This window comes from Cydia amplana, chromosome 9 (genome assembly GCF_948474715.1).
Source record: "Cydia amplana chromosome 9, ilCydAmpl1.1, whole genome shotgun sequence".
Lineage (NCBI taxonomy): Eukaryota > Metazoa > Arthropoda > Insecta > Lepidoptera > Tortricidae > Cydia > Cydia amplana.
Window position 1 is genome coordinate 17775297 of NC_086077.1, and position 17156 is coordinate 17792452.

The 17156-nt window shown below is 39.1% G+C and overlaps 2 protein-coding genes across 2 annotated transcripts in view; one reads left to right on the forward strand and one right to left on the reverse strand.

The window, feature by feature from the left end:
- Positions 1 to 2649: 2649 nt before the first annotated feature.
- The window catches only part of LOC134651258 (autophagy protein 12-like), a 37117-nt gene continuing 22610 nt past the window's right edge, over positions 2650 to 17156 (reverse strand). Inside the window, exons 2-4 of the mRNA XM_063506327.1 lie at positions 5363 to 5486; positions 4540 to 4676; positions 2650 to 2792 (exon numbers count right to left, since the gene is read on the reverse strand). Of these exons, the coding sequence (XP_063362397.1) occupies positions 2670 to 2792; positions 4540 to 4676; positions 5363 to 5468 (366 nt within the window). The 5' untranslated portion in view covers positions 5469 to 5486 and the 3' untranslated portion in view covers positions 2650 to 2669. The remainder of the gene's footprint in view (positions 2793 to 4539; positions 4677 to 5362; positions 5487 to 17156) is intronic.
- On the forward strand, positions 7817 to 16191 carry LOC134650867 (uncharacterized). The gene is made up of 5 exons (XM_063505802.1): positions 7817 to 7982; positions 8941 to 9035; positions 12223 to 13167; positions 15111 to 15236; positions 16090 to 16191. The coding sequence occupies exons 1-5, from the start codon at positions 7844 to 7846 to the stop codon at positions 16189 to 16191; spliced, it is 1407 nt and encodes a 468-aa protein (XP_063361872.1). The 5' UTR covers positions 7817 to 7843.

Genomic DNA, 17156 nt, shown 5'->3' on the forward strand with positions numbered 1-17156 from the left:
AAATCGTATTAAATTTTTGGTTTATTTTGCTCTGTAAATGCGTCACGGCAAACTTAATATAGTACTGGTGCCCGCCTGGTAGGCGCTCAGCGTTCACTAGTACTACTATATCTACTGTGTCCATCGTTACGTGGCCTCGCCAACCCACCTAGCGGGCGCCTATACATAATAGAATAGTTTTTGAACTACTGTTAAATCCCATTAGAACAAATTAAATTATTTTCAGAAAATATTTATTTCAGTTTATACTGTTAAATCTTTTGTCTGGCAGTGAATGTGTTAATTATAGCCAGAATATATCTGACAATATTTAATCTAACAGACTGAAGTGTATTATTATCTGCTTATTTATATACGTTTTGAAATATTTGATATTTTCTTTAATTTCCATGTCTGGTACTGACCCTACTAACCCTACTTTCTCTCAGCAACCGAACCGTATGTGACATTGAAAGGCCTAGATGTCCTAGATGCTAAGCGTCATATTCGCAAGACGCAACCTAAGCTCACCTACACGTACAGTCAGCAGCAGATGTTGCTAAGCGGGCAAGGTGTTCAAAATTACCTTGACACGCTCTTATTCTCTTAACAATAGTCGCTTCAAGGTCATTTTGAACACCTCGCCCGCTTAGCAACTTCTGCTGCTGACTGTACACCCGCAACTCGACTGGACAACTCCATTGCGCATCGTCATAGAGAAAAAAATACATAGAGTGCTCACTCCATACATCAGTTCAGACTATTAATTTCAGTGTCTACATCTAGCATCGAGTAGCGGAACTATCAGTACTGCTACTTGACAATAGATGTAGCACCGACCGGAAAGTCTTATCTCAACAGCATAAGACTTTCCGGTCGGTGCTACATCTATTGTCAAGTAGCAGTACTGATAGTTCCGCTACTCGATGCTAGATGCTAATAGTCTTTTTGGTACTAAAACTGATGTATGGAGTGAGCACTCTATGTATTTTTTTCTCTATGGCATCGTTTGACCGCATCTTCAAGACAAAGTTTGGTTTTGCGAGCCACATTAGGGCATTTCATAATCCGGATAAGAATGGAGTCGGCATTGCCGGATACGGCAAGGAAGATTTGATTGATTGAACCTTTAACCTTTTCCACCCGTGTCAAATACAAAAGCTGTCACTCAGACGCCACATCATTGAAGTGTCAAAACTGAAGTTGAACTTTATGTATATGCACGTAGGTCGATGTTGCTCTGTGTTCTGTGACCGATTAATCGGTCTTTGGCGTTGAACCTACGCTGCGTATATATCGGTCATTGGCGTCCAAAAGATTAAAAAAAAACTTCGCATAACAGTGCAGTCGATTGTAAAAATAATATGCAACGAACTGAACTGGCACCTAGTTTACTACGGAACCCTAAACATTACCCCACGTGTATAGTACCGGGATGTGTTTTCTAAAGTAACAAATAAAATACAGATATGTTGATTTAAATATATACTTACAATAGTGACTAAGTAACTTACAATTTCATTTCATGTTACAGACAATGCCATTTTTGGTAATAATTAATTCTAAATATACACAATATCACATATAAAATAGCTTATGAAACAATATTTACAACTTATATAGTATTGGTTGTATCACTCACTCATCTATCAGACATGTAAGATTTGAATCCAAATGTGATAATCCTAAAGCGAGGCCTAGCTAGCAAGAATTTGCATGCAATTTACTTAAACACATTCATTGCCACCCAGCCAAACAAGACATCCGCGCCAAGCCACAATAATTTCGTCATATAAAGCTGTAGTACCACGATCCCGACTAACGGGTCGTCCGGCCTGGGAACGAAATCATAAAGTACCCGATAGTCGGGTTTTCAGCACTTAACCTTTTCGACGCCACGTCAAACACAAAAGCTGTCACGCTGACGCCACGTCACCGAAGTGTCAAAACTGAAATTGAACTTTATGCATATGCACGTAGGTCTATGTTGCTCTGTGATCTGTGACCGATCAATCGGTATTTGGCGTTGAACCTACGGTGCGGATATATCGGTCATTGGCGTCCAAAAGGTTAATGTGTTAAAATGAGAGCGTAAGATAGATTATTTGGGAGCGGCATTTTGGCGGCGGGTTCGCTAGACTTACGGCCTGGCCACAACAATGCGCGACTGGCTTCGGCTAAGGCGATAACCATAGGTTGGAGCGAGACAGCGATCGGACCTTTCGTTCCCACCAAGGTTCGGAAAAACGCCCATCATTTTGAAAACATTACCCTGTTCCGTACAACACACTTCTTTATACTAATGTCATAATTTATGACTCATAAATTATGACATTGGTATATGACTCATAATGAATGATTAAATATGCCCCAATGACATAAGTAGACCGTAGACCGTAAACGTTTTCGACTCGTAAATGGATCCTAAATAATGATTTGTTTTCAAATAGACGGGCGTTTTTCCGAGCCTCGGTTCCCACCTATGGCTGTCGCCTTAGCCGAAGCCAGTCGCGCAATGTCGTGGCCAAGGCTACAAACCTACAGCATATTGACGTATTTCCATTAAAAACTAAAACTAGTGCCCATGCCAATTCCTGGAATTAGTTTCCAAGCGGACCCCGGGCTCCCATGAGCCGTGGCAAAATGCCGGGCCAACGCGAGGAAGATGATAATGATTGACGTATTTCCATTCAGCCCCACGCCTGGCTCTTGCAGTAATGCAGCACCAGTTTGCCGTCGGTGCCGAAACACTCGTACAGATTCCTCACTATCTGGTCCGGGCACGGAGCGAATGTCTGGTTCACGTACAGGAACTGAAAAACGAATATTACCTGGTACATACAATTCCGTCGGTTGCCACCATCAATGTGCCTGCTCTTCTTCAGCCGACTGGCATTTCCGGCAAGAGGCCCGATGGAGTGTCCTTAGTTCCTTGGAGCTTGGGACGGATGTTAGTGTGGGATGCTATAGTTTGTAGCTTTCTAGTAGACCCCGAAGGCTTATCCTATTGTCTATTGTTCAGTAAAACCGCACGTGCTACTTACCTGCAAAAAAGGGTCCTAATTATTATATTTGGCACCTGAGCGCGGGCTAGTCCAACGCTCAAAAAACCAGTGTAGGTGCGCTCTCCGATAACGCGCCTTTGTTACGCATCTCGATGACACATTTTAGACTGGTTCTGTAGCGTTCGACTCGCCGGCATTCAGTAACCGAAGTACTGACTTTTTATGCAGGTGGTTGTGGCACGTGGCACGAGCGGTTTTTCTTAACAATAGACAATAGGATTAGCCTTCGGGGTCTATTAGAAAGCTACAAACTATACCTGCGTAGACACACTGGCACCGTCCCACCTCCAACGGACTAATGTAAAAGCGGGCGGGGCGGCGGAAAGCGCCGAAATTTTAAAACGTAACAAATACAAGAGCCTCGGTAGAGAGTACCATTTTGTACCATTTGGAGTTGAAACTCTAGGTCCATGGGGTCCCAGCGCGCATAAGTTGTTCGCAGAAATCCCGAAGCGTCTGGTTGACGTAACTGGTGACCGAAGAGCTGGCGGCTACCTCGCACAACGTATCAGCATTTCGATACAGCGAGGAAATGTCGCCAGCATCCTTGGTACAATGCCTCAATTTTAGATTTAAGCTAGTTTTTAATTTCTTTTAGTAATGCACTGTATATATCTTGTTTGTAAGTAAATTCCCAATTGGTTCCCTATATTCAGCACCCGAAAATTAAATGGAAGGGCCATTTCCCACCAAATTGGATAAGAACTGCTTGAAATAGAAAAGATTTGGAAAGCCTTAGAGGAGGCCTTTATCGGAATCCCTACAACCTGACTAGCGACAATTAAATTAATCATAAAACAATATTTATTGAATTTAGAAAAGAAATTATAATATTTTTAAACGAGCACAATTTTTATAGCATTAAGGAATATTTAAACGTAAATTTTTATTAATATTGTGACATTTTATTTATTATTAATTATTGTTATTCTTATTTCATGTTATTGTAATTGATTAGATAATTTTTTGTAATATAATGTAAATAGATTTTAAAATATTTTGCATACCTACTAGTATAAGGTATTGACATTATCTGGACATAATACAATTGACTTTACCAACTTATCTGTACATAATGTTAAGCAAAATAAACACATTTCATTTCATTTCAATAAAAGGGTATTTATCATAGATGGTAGGATCCTAGTAGATGTGGTATACGCGTGCGTCCGTGAGGGACAAAACATACGCAATGCGACACTATGTTTGGTCGAATTTATTTGTTGCCCACCATAATCCATACTAATTTATGGTGGGGAATAAAAAAAATGTGAGACTGTGACAAGGATAAACAATAATAGCGCCTTCGCTGCTACTCCTACTAAAAGATACATAAGAATCTTAGTTTTTTAACTGGATCAGGCATAAGGGATGGGGGGAAATGACCAAACGGGATAGACTTATCATATGCCAACCAGTTAAAATACTAAGATTCATGGTATTTATAAATGAGCCAGTGAACAAAAGCTTATTGTATTGTTGTATTGGTACATACAAGTCTCTCATCAGGTTCCAGCTTGAGGTACTTCTTGACAAACTCCATGATCCAGCCGATTGGCTTCTCTGCGTCCACGGCCCACTTCTTCTTCTTCATGATCGGAGCGTTGCCCGTTGCCTTCAATAATATGTCAACTGAAATAATAAATAAATGGTAATATTTGAGGGCAGTCTTACACAGATCAACCTAGTTTTCAACCGAGCAAAACATGTACTAGGCGACAATATCAGCCTCAGCTTTCAGCTGCTAGTGTATTAAACAATATAATAATAATAATAATAATAATATACAAACTTATATAGATAAATTCCTATATACTTATGTACATGGACAACATAGATTTTAACTGTGGGAACAAATATTTGTGATAAACACACAAATGCCCCTGCTGAGATTCAAATCCAGGATATCCTGCTTTGAAGGCGTTCAACTAAGTTAGGAGGGTATTGAATAAATAATATGTTTTTAGGATCTCTCTTATTCGGAAATAAGAGAGATCACAAAACTGGAAGATGTTACTCTAAAATCAAAAACTCTAAAATGGAAGTGGGCGGGCCACATGCTCAGGCTGCTTCAGAAAAGCAGAAATGGTCAAACATACTGACTGAGTGGACCCCACGCTACTATATATCTTAATAGCCATCATGTTTGGACTTGCTTGGTACAGTTTTATATTAGTATTTGTTGTAATTAACTTAATCAAATTACGCAATAATCTTTTAAAATATCGAATAAAAGTGATGTTAGGTAGGCTGATGAGCTTGAGATAGCAAAATTTGGTGGAATTACAGACATTACAGTACACAGTAAAGAAGTTTACTTTTCACTTTATCCGATTTCACGGCGTCACCATTATCTTCTATTTTTAAGGTTTCCGTTGCGCTAGATAAACTCGCTGCGTTATCCTCTGATTTATCATCACTCATTGTTATAAATTACACTACCTACAAAATATATTGTAATGCAAATATTATGTAATTTGTGTTGACTTTCACAAAATATCACAACACAATATCTATCGAGTAATTCGAGCAAAGAGTAAAGTAAGTATCGAGTAATTCGAGTATCGATTTGACATTGACAGTTCATCAGACATGAATAAAGTTCGATTAAAATGGACGGCTTACTCAGTGTCTCAAACTATACTTGGTCAACCAGATCTTGTCAGTAGAAAAAGCCGGCAAATTTGAAAAATGTAGGCGCGAAGGGATATAGTCCCATAGAAAATTTGAATTTCGCGCCTTTTTTTGTGACAAGATTTGGTTGGCGCTAGAGTCTGTTCGGAAAGAGAAGAGTCGTGGAATGTATTGAGCCCCATACATTCCACGATTCTTCTCTTTCCGCACAGACTCTATATTTAAATTTAAAGGTGATAATTAGGCCTCATTCACATGACCGCTTTGCTTTTAAAGTGATAACACACTATCGCACCGCACCGCGACCTTAGTACGAGAGTGGTAGCGAGAAAAAGATATCTCTTTCTCGCTCTCACCTAAAGGTGCGACGCACACACTCGCGTTACGCCCCCTCCACCCTCGTGCGCGAATCGCGGCGCGACAGCGAAATCGAATCGCTTTTTAACGCGCGACGCGCGTTGCGCGAAAACTTAAAATTGCGGGGATCTTTCTCTTTTAAGGCTGGAGCCAAGAAAGGCCGCGAGCGAGCGTCCGTCTCGTAGCGATGCACTGCAACCACTGCTAGACACCAAAATTGGTGGGGGCCGCATGTACTTGTAGCGGCGCCGACGAAATCGCGGAGTGAGCCACGCCTGGTGATGGGTCACACGAGCGCTAAAAAAACGCTTGTATCTGTCTGCACGCTAAATTCAATTTAACGACCAAGGCTTAAAGTCGAAAATCTAACACCGCTTGGTAAAAACCGCCAACGCCATCGTGTGTATAAATACACATGTATCCATTTGTGTCATACAAACGCTTTATTAAAGCGCGTTAGAAAAGCGCTCGTGCCTATGAGGCCTTACTTCAGTGACAGAGCAATTTGCGAACTTCGATTTCGCGGTCGCCACATTATATCTATGGGTCGCCATGCGGTCGCCGCTTTACTTTGCTTTGTCATTTTTGACAGTGACAGTGACAGTGACAGTGACAGTGACAGTAACAGTCAGCCAGCAGCAGCAGGGCGCAGGTGCATCGTGCAACTTGCAAGTTAGTTGCAACTTGCAAGCGAAGCGTTAGTCGTGTCATCGTTCTGTTGAAAGTTTATAATATCATTTCGTTTCCTTTTAATATATTATTATTTGTATTTTATAAACAATTACGTGTTAACATTGTAGTCATTTCTTACCGAATGAGATTAAGTGGATTTCATCTGTAAAGTGAGTACCTTGTAGTCTGCGTCCCTTTATCCTTATAAGGTTCTATGACGTATAAACCATACTCTGCCAAAACAGCAGAAAATGTATTGGTATCGTGTGTTGAAAATTGATTTCATAATAATTACCCTGCATGATGAACATTTCTTGACAAAAACTTCATTCTTGTCACAACTTGTTGCAATATGGCCTAGAAACGTTCTGGCGGTCTAGCATGAGTTGCCTTCTCGCGCGCGACTCCACTTGAAGTCGTGTTAACTCATGCTAGACCGCCTGGGGGTAAGTACCTGCCAATCTTCATGTCTACCCACACTACCCACAGTTGTACCAATGACGTTGAATTTTGTTTTTATTATGAAAAACAGCAGCAGTTATAAATTAAGGAATTTCAATTCCCTTATTTAAGTGAATTTCTCCATTTTGTTTACAGTTAGGGAGGCGCATATTAGTGATATTTACATTAGTGTTCTATTATAATTATTTATTTATCATATGGCATTTATTTTACACTGTTCATACATAGTTACATCTTAGTTTATAATCTAAATCTACATTTTTCCAAGTAAGTAATGGCTGCTCTCGTTATGGTCTTAAAATCTTCCACTGGGCCATCATACTTTGTTAGCGGGCAGTCCAAAACGATATGCCGAACGGTTGGTTGCTCCAACCTCATTTTTTCCGTAGGTGGGCACAGTGGCCGATTCCTGTTCTCAGGCGGTTGAGCATGCACCAGGCACGGCGTAATTGATTAAAGCCAGGCGCGTGGTTACGCGGGTTTAGCTCGAAGAAATCAGATATAATGGCACCATCTCAAGTATAATATAAGTAATTATACTAATTATACATTTCAAATATCATAATTATGCCTTCAATAGTTTAAACTGTTTTGTATCTCTTGATCTATATTATACCTATTTTGTATTATTTATTCGTCAATTTTTTCTATTTATGTGAATAGAAAGTGGCAAAATGAGTGGCTGGCGGACAAAGGCAGATCTCCTGAAGGACCTCAGCGAGGTGAACGGGCGCCGGACTGGGATTGAAGAGCTGGACCAACATGTGGTGGCCGGGGAGCGGCCTCCGCCTATCCACCATGAAATGCCCAATGGTAAGTTCCACAGAACATATTACTTGTTCTGTGGTAAGTTCAGAATGTTCTGGAAATAGCAATGCGAATCTAGGTTGCAGTGTAAAAGTTTAGACATTTTTTTTCCTAGCCTATCTGAGTGTCCCAGTGCTGGGCAAAGGCCTCTACCTTGATTTCTCCCCTAGACATACAATTACAAAAATATAATTTCATTTGGGACATGATTTGACAAAAAACTATGTAGGAAACAGGTAGTATCACTCCTTAGGCTTCGTTCCGGGCACATTCCATCAAACAAATTCAAGCACCTGATGAAACTTACTGCAACACCAAACTGCCCTGAGTGTGATAAAATAGAAGACGTCCATCATGTGTTGATGGAATGTGTCCGCAACAAGGCCTCAGTGACATGACATTTATCAAAACTACCAACTTACGGAGTTGCAACGTCGTCCTGGCATCGCCTCTATCGGACGAGGCCAGGATGATGTGCAACCTATACTTAAAAATAATGTAGTGGTGTAAGTAATGCTACGCTTCTACATTATTGCTTGATCTCACTACAGGGGTGACATAGTCATTGTGTGACAAAACCCCTTTCACAATTATATAATCAATTAATTAATCTGCGGGCTAACACATGATTGGCGCGACAGTATCTCGCGGCGAGATAGACTACCCGTCCCTCTTTTATTAACACAGAAAAAGACGGGTAGTCTATCTCGCCGCGAGATACTGTCGCGCCAATCATGTGCTAGGGGTGCTGGATAAAGAAGACATTTACGCTAACTTTAAAATACACAATGTAATTAATGCAGCCTGTATTATTTGGTGAACCACTTCACCCCACCTTCGCCTACGCCTAGCTAAGCCACTGCAGTTGTAGCGCCAAAATTGCATGGCCATTTATATAAATGTATCATGCCGTCTAAATGAGCCCTTAGTGTGAAAGCGATACTATACGGATATATCTTTGCAGAAGATGAGATGAGCTACTTCTTCCGAGGCCACGGGGCGTCCGGAGACGGCGGCACGGGCCCAGACCTGGCCGGCATCTCGACCATGCTCAAAATGGTAAGGGACTTTCAAAGAAACAGTTTTCAACGTCATTTGACAACGGTTGTTCATGCTAATACTTTTTGGCATATTCTTGTTTCAATTGTCCGACCGTTCTGGCGTAGTGGGTATAGTGACTAGTGACCCTGCCTATGAAGCCGATGGTTCTGGGTTCAAGTCCTGGTAAGGGCATATATTTGTGTGATGAGCACGGATATGTGTCCCTGAGTCTTGGGTGTTTTCTATGTAGGGTAATTCCGGGGTAGTTGGCCATAGTTTTTTTGGGACTCAATAAAAAAATAAGTTTACATGTAATTAAAGAAATATTTACTTCTTCATAAACTTTGATCAATTGACTTTCGAAAATGAAAGAAACAAAAAAATATTTCTATTGCGAACAACTTGAAAAAATGTTTCAAAAATTTTTTATAATTGGCCATCTCTTCCAAGGTATCCGGGAGTGATGATCATACCATTGCAGTTGAGATGGCCGTAACATAACTCTTCATTTGAGTATACCTATTTTATTTATTTTTAATTTTTATTTCAAATCCCTTTTCTTCTCAAGACCCCGTTTAGGCCACCTAATACCAGCAAACAGCGCACTTAAGACGATTATGGAGGAGAACAGGCTCGTGATATTTTTTCCCATACCTGCAATAGTTATACTTATCTTTCTAAATGAACTCCATTTCCCTTTTTTAATCGTTATTATGCATCCCTATGTCCCCCTGGACGTCGTCACTGATATCTGATAACCTTTGGAATACCTAATTCGTGATAGATACATCTTCATCACTGTGTGCCTTCACGGCCATATGGCCATAATACCCCAACTTGAACTGGCCATCTCTCCTTTTTTTCCGGGAGAGAAGACCACGCCTAAAATCAAAACAAATGGAGACTCGAGCTTCATTCTTATTTAGGTTAGAACAAAACTACAACCGTATACTTTGCACCAAAAGCAAATAACATCATTAGAATAAGACCCTAGCATCACTACCATGTAAAATATGAACCCTCTAAGAGATTTCTGCACTAGTCAAAACAATCAACAAGGATTTTTCGTACTTTTACAATTATTTCCCTCAAAATTTTGGTCATATCTTTGCTCCCAAGCATGACGTGAAGCGTACTAAACAAGAATTAGCGACATTTAGCCATCAGAACCATGAAATATTTGGATGGGCAATCTCCCCCTTATGGCCATCTACCCCGGAATTACCCTATTTTAGTATTTTTTATGTAATAATATATCGTTGTCTGAGTAGGTAGTACCCACAACACAAGCCTAGACGTGTGCGCCGCGCCGGCGCGCCGCCGCCGCCGGTCTTTTTTGCCACGCCGCAGCCGCCGATAAATGATCGGCGTGAAATCGGCGTGACCTTGAGTGTTGTTAATTTGCTATTCCAAGTTAGTATTTGGATTACAATATGTTTTTTTTTGTATTATATATGTTACAGTTGTCAAATATACATCAATTATTAACTAAATGAAACAGAATAGCCAGTTGCACAAACTATTTGACACACCTATTAAAGTAACTGAGTAATCCTAAGTATTCACCGTCAAGAAAGATAAGGAAGCGATAATATGAAGTAGGATTTTTTCCTGTTAATTGTGAATTCAGTTTGCCTCACATACGAAGGCAGAATGCTTCGTCATGAAAAGACTTGACAGTTAACTAGACAACTAAAACACAGGGCTCAAGTAGTTGGAGTCCAGCATATATCTGAGAATTTTGATGGGCGAAAACTCTCGAGACCCTGACTTTCCTAAAAAAATCATGAGCCAAAAATGTCGAAGTACAAAAGTTCGTGTAACAAACTGTGCTACTATTGTCGCCTGCCTGACGGGAATAACAACAAGAAATACATAGAAAAAGAAAATTGAAGATGAAAGTTCTAGAGAGGTCTTAAGATCAACCATTCCAAGACTAAAGTAATGGTAGTAAATAGGGCAAACATACTCCCAGTTACCGACGCACTCAGCGATTATACGAAAAAGCGAACTAGTTTGCATATCTTGGGTTGATGCACTGGAGTGCCGGTGGTTGCACCGCCGAGATATTGCTGGCTAGCTGGCATAGCTATTGTGCTATGGCTAACCTCGACAAGATCTGGAAGAACAGAGGTATTCGACAGGCAACTAAAGTGCGCTTGGTACGAGCTCTCGTCTTTTCAATATTCCGGTATGGTGCCGAAACGTGGAGCCTCAAAAAGGGTGAATTGGCAAAGGTTGGCGCTTTTGAGATGTGGTGTTAACGACGACTGCTGCTTAATATACCTTGGAGAGGTAGAAGAACAAACCCATCCATTCTCAGAGAGCTCAATATCGCCACTCTGCTCTTCACAGCATGCTGTGGGTGAGCCCATAGATTCTTCGGACATATTACCCAACGCATGATGTGGAGAAACACATGAATTTAGACCGAATTAATGTTTGCTAGTGCTCGAGTTGGAGCATCTGTGAGATGGACTAATGCTATGAAGAGGTTGGCTTGCGGCAGTCTGCACCGTGCAGTCCACACGGCTTATGAGTGACCGCTCGAAATGAAGACAAATTATATTATTATGTGGTCGCGATCCTCAGCAATGAGAAAACGAGAAAAAAGATACGTCTCAACAAGCCTGGCGCTTGTACGAGTAGAAAACCCTTAGAAGGAAGCCATAGCAGTCCACTATATCTATCAAATTTCAAGGATATTTGGAGTTTTATTTTATTAAAGTACGTCATTTTTAATAGGATAAGCCATGGAAATCGTGGGAAAAATGGAGAGTTACCTATCGGATCCAGTTACTAGGGAAATTAAGCTATTATACCTATCCTATATTCATTTACAAACCCTATTTTACTTACAGCCTATTCAAAACTATACGTAGTACACTGACCAGCAACCTAGATTGATCAAATTTTCAAGAAAAAACCACAAATTAATGATTTTTCTTAAGAAACCTGAAAGTCAAGGTCACGCCGATTTCACGCCGAAAACACGCCGCCGCCGCCGATCATTTTTTAATCGGCGCACACGTCTACACAAGCCTTCCTGAGCTTACTTTGGAACTTAGTCAATTTGTATAATAATGTGTTATAATATTTATTTAATTGTATACTCTTCATGTGTTTGTCAAATGTGTTGATATAAAATTTGATAGGTATAAATATATATCTGTTTTTTGGGTTACTAATGAAATAATTGTTTTAGGTGAGCGATTTGGATGATACAAGAGATATTAACGAACCAATGACTCTATTCCGAAATAGAGCAACAGATGAAATTAGAATAAGTAAGCTAAACCCTAACGCCGGAGAGTATGTTCCAGGCAGTGGCTTTAAGTATAATAGAAATGTTCCAAAGTATTCTCCAAAGAAAAATAATAATTTTCATGGAACTAGAACTAATAAACCTGCCAATGAAAACATAGCTACATCTCAATCTAATCTTAGCGGAACAAAACAGAACCAACCAACGTTTAATAATATGTTTAAGAGTAAAAGTGCTAAAGATCCACTAGAAGACAAAATCAATGCAAGTAATTGCGAAACTAAAAAAGAAATACCAACATTTAATAATATTAATATGTTTAAGAGCAAAAGTATAAAAGATGTTCCAGAACGCAATGAAACGGCTAACGTAAATATAAAGACAGTGCAACCTGAATCACAAACTAGTCAGGAAGAACTATTAAAAACACCAAAAGGAAATTTACTCGCAAATGGTCTTCCAAAAAGGCGAATAGAAAAACCTAAACCGGAAGAAATAAAAGAGCTGCAAGACAAAGTAAAATCCACAATCGTAGCATCGTCGGTTGACAACTCACTAAAAACCAAAAGGCAGAAAAACGTCGCTATAGCAACTTTGCTCAAGCTCGGTGTAGTTCCCGATGAAAAACCAGTGAAGCTTATAAAGCCGGATTATTTTGAGAAACCTCCGACTGATGAAAAACAAATTGAGAATGAAGTTAGCGAAGTAAAGGATATTCCTTTGAAGTCGAGCAGTGAAAGTAACGTTGATTACATAGATCAGGATTCGATATCGAAGGTTAATGGGTGGTTTAACAGCATGGAGTGTCCGAAGCCTAAGCCGCAGCTTCAGGAGCCTTTGGTGTTAAAGGATTGTATTACTTTTAAAAAGAAGACTGCTTCGAGCGTAAGTATTATTTAGATAATAAATATTTTTATGCCAATGGGCGTTTTTAGGGTTCCGTAGCCAAATGGCAAAAAACGGAACCCTTATAGATTCGTCATGTCTGTCTGTCTGTCTGTCCGTCTGTCCGTCTGTCCGTCTGTCTGTCCGTCCGTATGTCACAGCCACTTTTCTCCGAAACTATAAGAACTATACTGTTGAAACTTGGTAAGTAGATGTATTCTGTGAACCGCATTAAGATTTTCACACAAAAATAGAAAAAAAACAATAAATTTTTGGGGTCCCCATACTTCGAACTGAAACTCAAAAATTTTTTTTTCATCAAACCCATACGTGTGGGGTATCTATGGATAGGTCTTCAAAAATGATATTGAGGTTTCTAATATCATTTTTTTCTAAACTGAATAGTTTGCGCGAGAGACACTTCCAAAGTGGTAAAATGTGTGTCCCCCCCCCCCCCTGTAACTTCTAAAATAAGAGAATGATAAAACTAAAAAAAATATATGATGTACATTACCATGTAAACTTGCACCGAAAATTGGTTTGAACGAGATCTAGTAAGTAGTTTTTTTTATACGTCTTAAATCGCCTAAATACGGAACCCTTCATGGGCGAGTCCGACTCGCACTTGGCCGCTTTATTTTTTGTTGTCCCCTACACTTTTTTTTTTCAAATTTGGGATTTTTTATGTTATTTCTATTCAGAATCACGAGCTCTTTCTATCGTAATAGGAGAAAAAAAGTGTCCTAAGGTTTTTATTTCCATTACGTCACCATTTTTCATAGACTTTGTATGGCGGTCGCGGAATGGAAAGATGGAAAAATGTATGGAAATTTTGGGACACTTTTTTTCTCCTATTAGGATAGAACGAGCTCGTGATTCTGAGTAGAAATAACATAAAAAATCCCAAATTTGAAATAAAAGTGTAGGGGACAACAAAAAAAAACGCCCCAATATGTCTAAAATACCAGAAAACTCGGGGAAATAGACAAACAAAATGTAAATCATAAATGTTTGACCGGGTTCGATTGCCGAATTCGTAGAATTTAGGTGTCCGCTATTTAGAACATGGTTTGTGTTAAGAAGATTTAATTAGTTTAGCATTATTTAGGCATGGAATATTTAATAAATTAAAAATAGAGATATACCTGTACAGTTCACGTTCTAAAGTACCTACCTATCTGTCACAGTGTAATTGTTCTACATAGATATTTAAAGAACAATTACTACTTGTACCTACAGGCATAGAGAAATAAAGACAAGAGTGCTTACTCCATACATCAGTTCAGACTATTAATTTCAGTGCCTACATCTAGCATCGAGTAGTGGAACTATCAGTACTGCTACTTGACAATAGATGTAGCATCGACCGGAAAGTCTTATCTCAACAGCATAAGACTTTCCGGTCGGTGCTACATCTATTGTCAAGTAGCAGTACTGATAGTTCCGCTACTCGATGCTAGATGCTAATAGTCTTTTTGTTACTAAAACTGATGTATGGAGTGAGCACTCTATGTATTTTTTTATCTATGCTACAGGGAAGTTTATCTTGTTAATTATTAGAGAATGTTCAAGAATTTTCAGTTCCGCCACCCGTTGGGAATTGCCTACTTTCCAAATTCACATCACAACCCACCATTCCTCCAGGCATAGAGAAAAAAATACATAGATTGCTCACTCCATACATCAGTTTTAGTACCAAAAAGACTATTAGCATCTAGCATCGAGTAGCGGAACTATCAGTACTGCTACTTGACAATAGATGTAGCACCGACCGGAAAGTCTTATGCTGTTGAGATAAGACATTCCGGTCGGTGCTACATCTATTGTCAAGTAGCAGTACTGATAGTTCCGCTACTCGATGCTAGATGTAGACACTGAAATTAATAGTCTAACTGATGTATGGAGTGAGCACTCTTGTCTTACTATATTTCTCTATGCTCCAGGTAACATCTAGGCACACATCAACAAGTGCCGCGGAACCCGCCAGAGATCGCGAAACAAAGTCCTTCAAGCCGTCGGACTATGCCAGCGAACTCTTAAGAAAATACGAGACCAACGCGCAACAACAGGTTAATATAGATCATAGACTAGGAATCCTCTAGACTGAGTTTAGAGCAATTATTTCATGAAACCGATGCTGCCAAAAATACGGGGGTGCGGGGGGACGAGGTAAGCGAATCCCGTGCCGTGATTGGTCCGTTCAAAGACACGGACCAATCACGGCACGGGATTGACTCGAAGATGGAGTAAAACTACCGTATAAGTGGCAGAGGGGGTAGCGTTACTATGCTCAGTCTAGAGGATGTCTTGTCTGTGATATACACTGTGATATAGATATAAATATACAACAATGTAAATATATAGCTGGTCAACCAAATCTTGTCAGTAAAAAAAGGCGCGAAATTCAAATTTTCTATGGGACGATATCCCTTCGCGCCTACATTTTTCAAATTTGCCGCCTTTTTCTACTGTCAAGATCTGGTTGACCAAGTATAGATATAATAAGTTCTGTAAATATAGTTGTAAGGTAATTTAATTTGTATGTCTGTAATAGCATATAGAGTGCTCACTCCATCAGTTTTAGTACCAAAAAGACTATTAGCATCTAGCATCGAGTAGCGGAACTATCAGTACTGCTACTTGACAATAGATGTAGCACCGACCGGAAAGTCTTATCTCAACGGCATAAGACTTTCCGGTCGGTGCTACATCTATTGTCAAGTAGCAGTACTGATAGTTCCGCTACTCGATGCTAGATGTAGACACTGAAATTAATAGTCTGAACTGATGTATGGAGTGAGCTCTCTTGGCTTACTATATTTCTCTATGGTAATAGGCTGAAAATGGAGACACTGACTATAGAATAAGATCATTTATGTATACCCATTTCTTTACATATAAATATATTTAATTTAATTTCAGGTGTCCTTGAACGAGGACTTGGGGACCCAACTTGAGAGGCAGCTTAGGGACCGAGATGAAATTGTAAGGCAGAAGATGCTGGCTCGGCAGAACGCTGGTTAATGAGGTAAGCTTTTTACTTACAATTTACACTTTATGGTTATTTTGAGGTTAGTTTATTTCAATGCATTTTAACAGATTTTAACTTTGTTGACGATTTTTATTTTGATGGCTAGATAAGGGTTCCTATTCTGTACGTTAAAACGCAATTTCACCGTGTAAGTTTTAGGCTAAAACTCTTCTGCGGAGTTACGAAAAAGTGTGGTATTTTTTCGTAACTCAACGGAAAAGTACATGCATTTTTTTCGAGACAAGTTATGATTTTGTATTTATCCCGCCTAAAAACAGTCAAATTTTATTCAAATCTAAAAATTTAACAACAAAGTAAAAATTGTTTCTGAAGAGTCTCCTTTTGAGATCGGACAGTGAAAAAAAATTCACGTTGAACATAAGAAATATTTTACTAAATCTTCAATATTTGTTTCTAGGTACGAAGTGAATGAATTTTGCGCAATAAACCGACGAAATCGAAAAATATGGATTATATTATAACACAAATATTAGCATAATTTTATTTTAACAATACTTTTGTATTTAATTTTTTATAATTATTAATGAATTATGTTTTTATTTTAAAATGCATTATTCTACTAAAACATTGAATGGAATAATTCGTACATAATTTGAATACATATACATTTTGTATTATTTTATAACGCAACGTTTATGGTAAGATTGGCTAGATATATCATTGAACTATTATTACTACGTAGTAATTGTAACTCGAAGATTTTTATATATGTACATAGGTAATTAATAGTATGTAGTTTAAATGTGACTGTTATGTAATGAAACGCATTAAAATGCGAGTGTGGGTTTACATCACACGTGTGTTTTAAGGCCTAATTATATGTACCTACATATTATTGATGCCATTATTACTGACAGTTTGGGATCATCCATCATGGTAGGTTTATATCATGTCATTGTATGTGCAAAGTTTCATTACAATCTAACACGTAGTTTTA

Coding starts and splice junctions, on each gene's coding strand:
- LOC134650867 (XM_063505802.1), top strand. CDS start 7,844: ATGAGTGGCTGGCGGACAAAGGCAGATCTCCTGAAGGACCTCAGCGAG. Junction 13,168..15,110: donor AAAAGAAGACTGCTTCGAGC/GTAAGTATTATT, acceptor TCTATGCTCCAG/GTAACATCTAGGCACACATC. Junction 15,237..16,089: donor AGACCAACGCGCAACAACAG/GTTAATATAGAT, acceptor ATTTAATTTCAG/GTGTCCTTGAACGAGGACTT.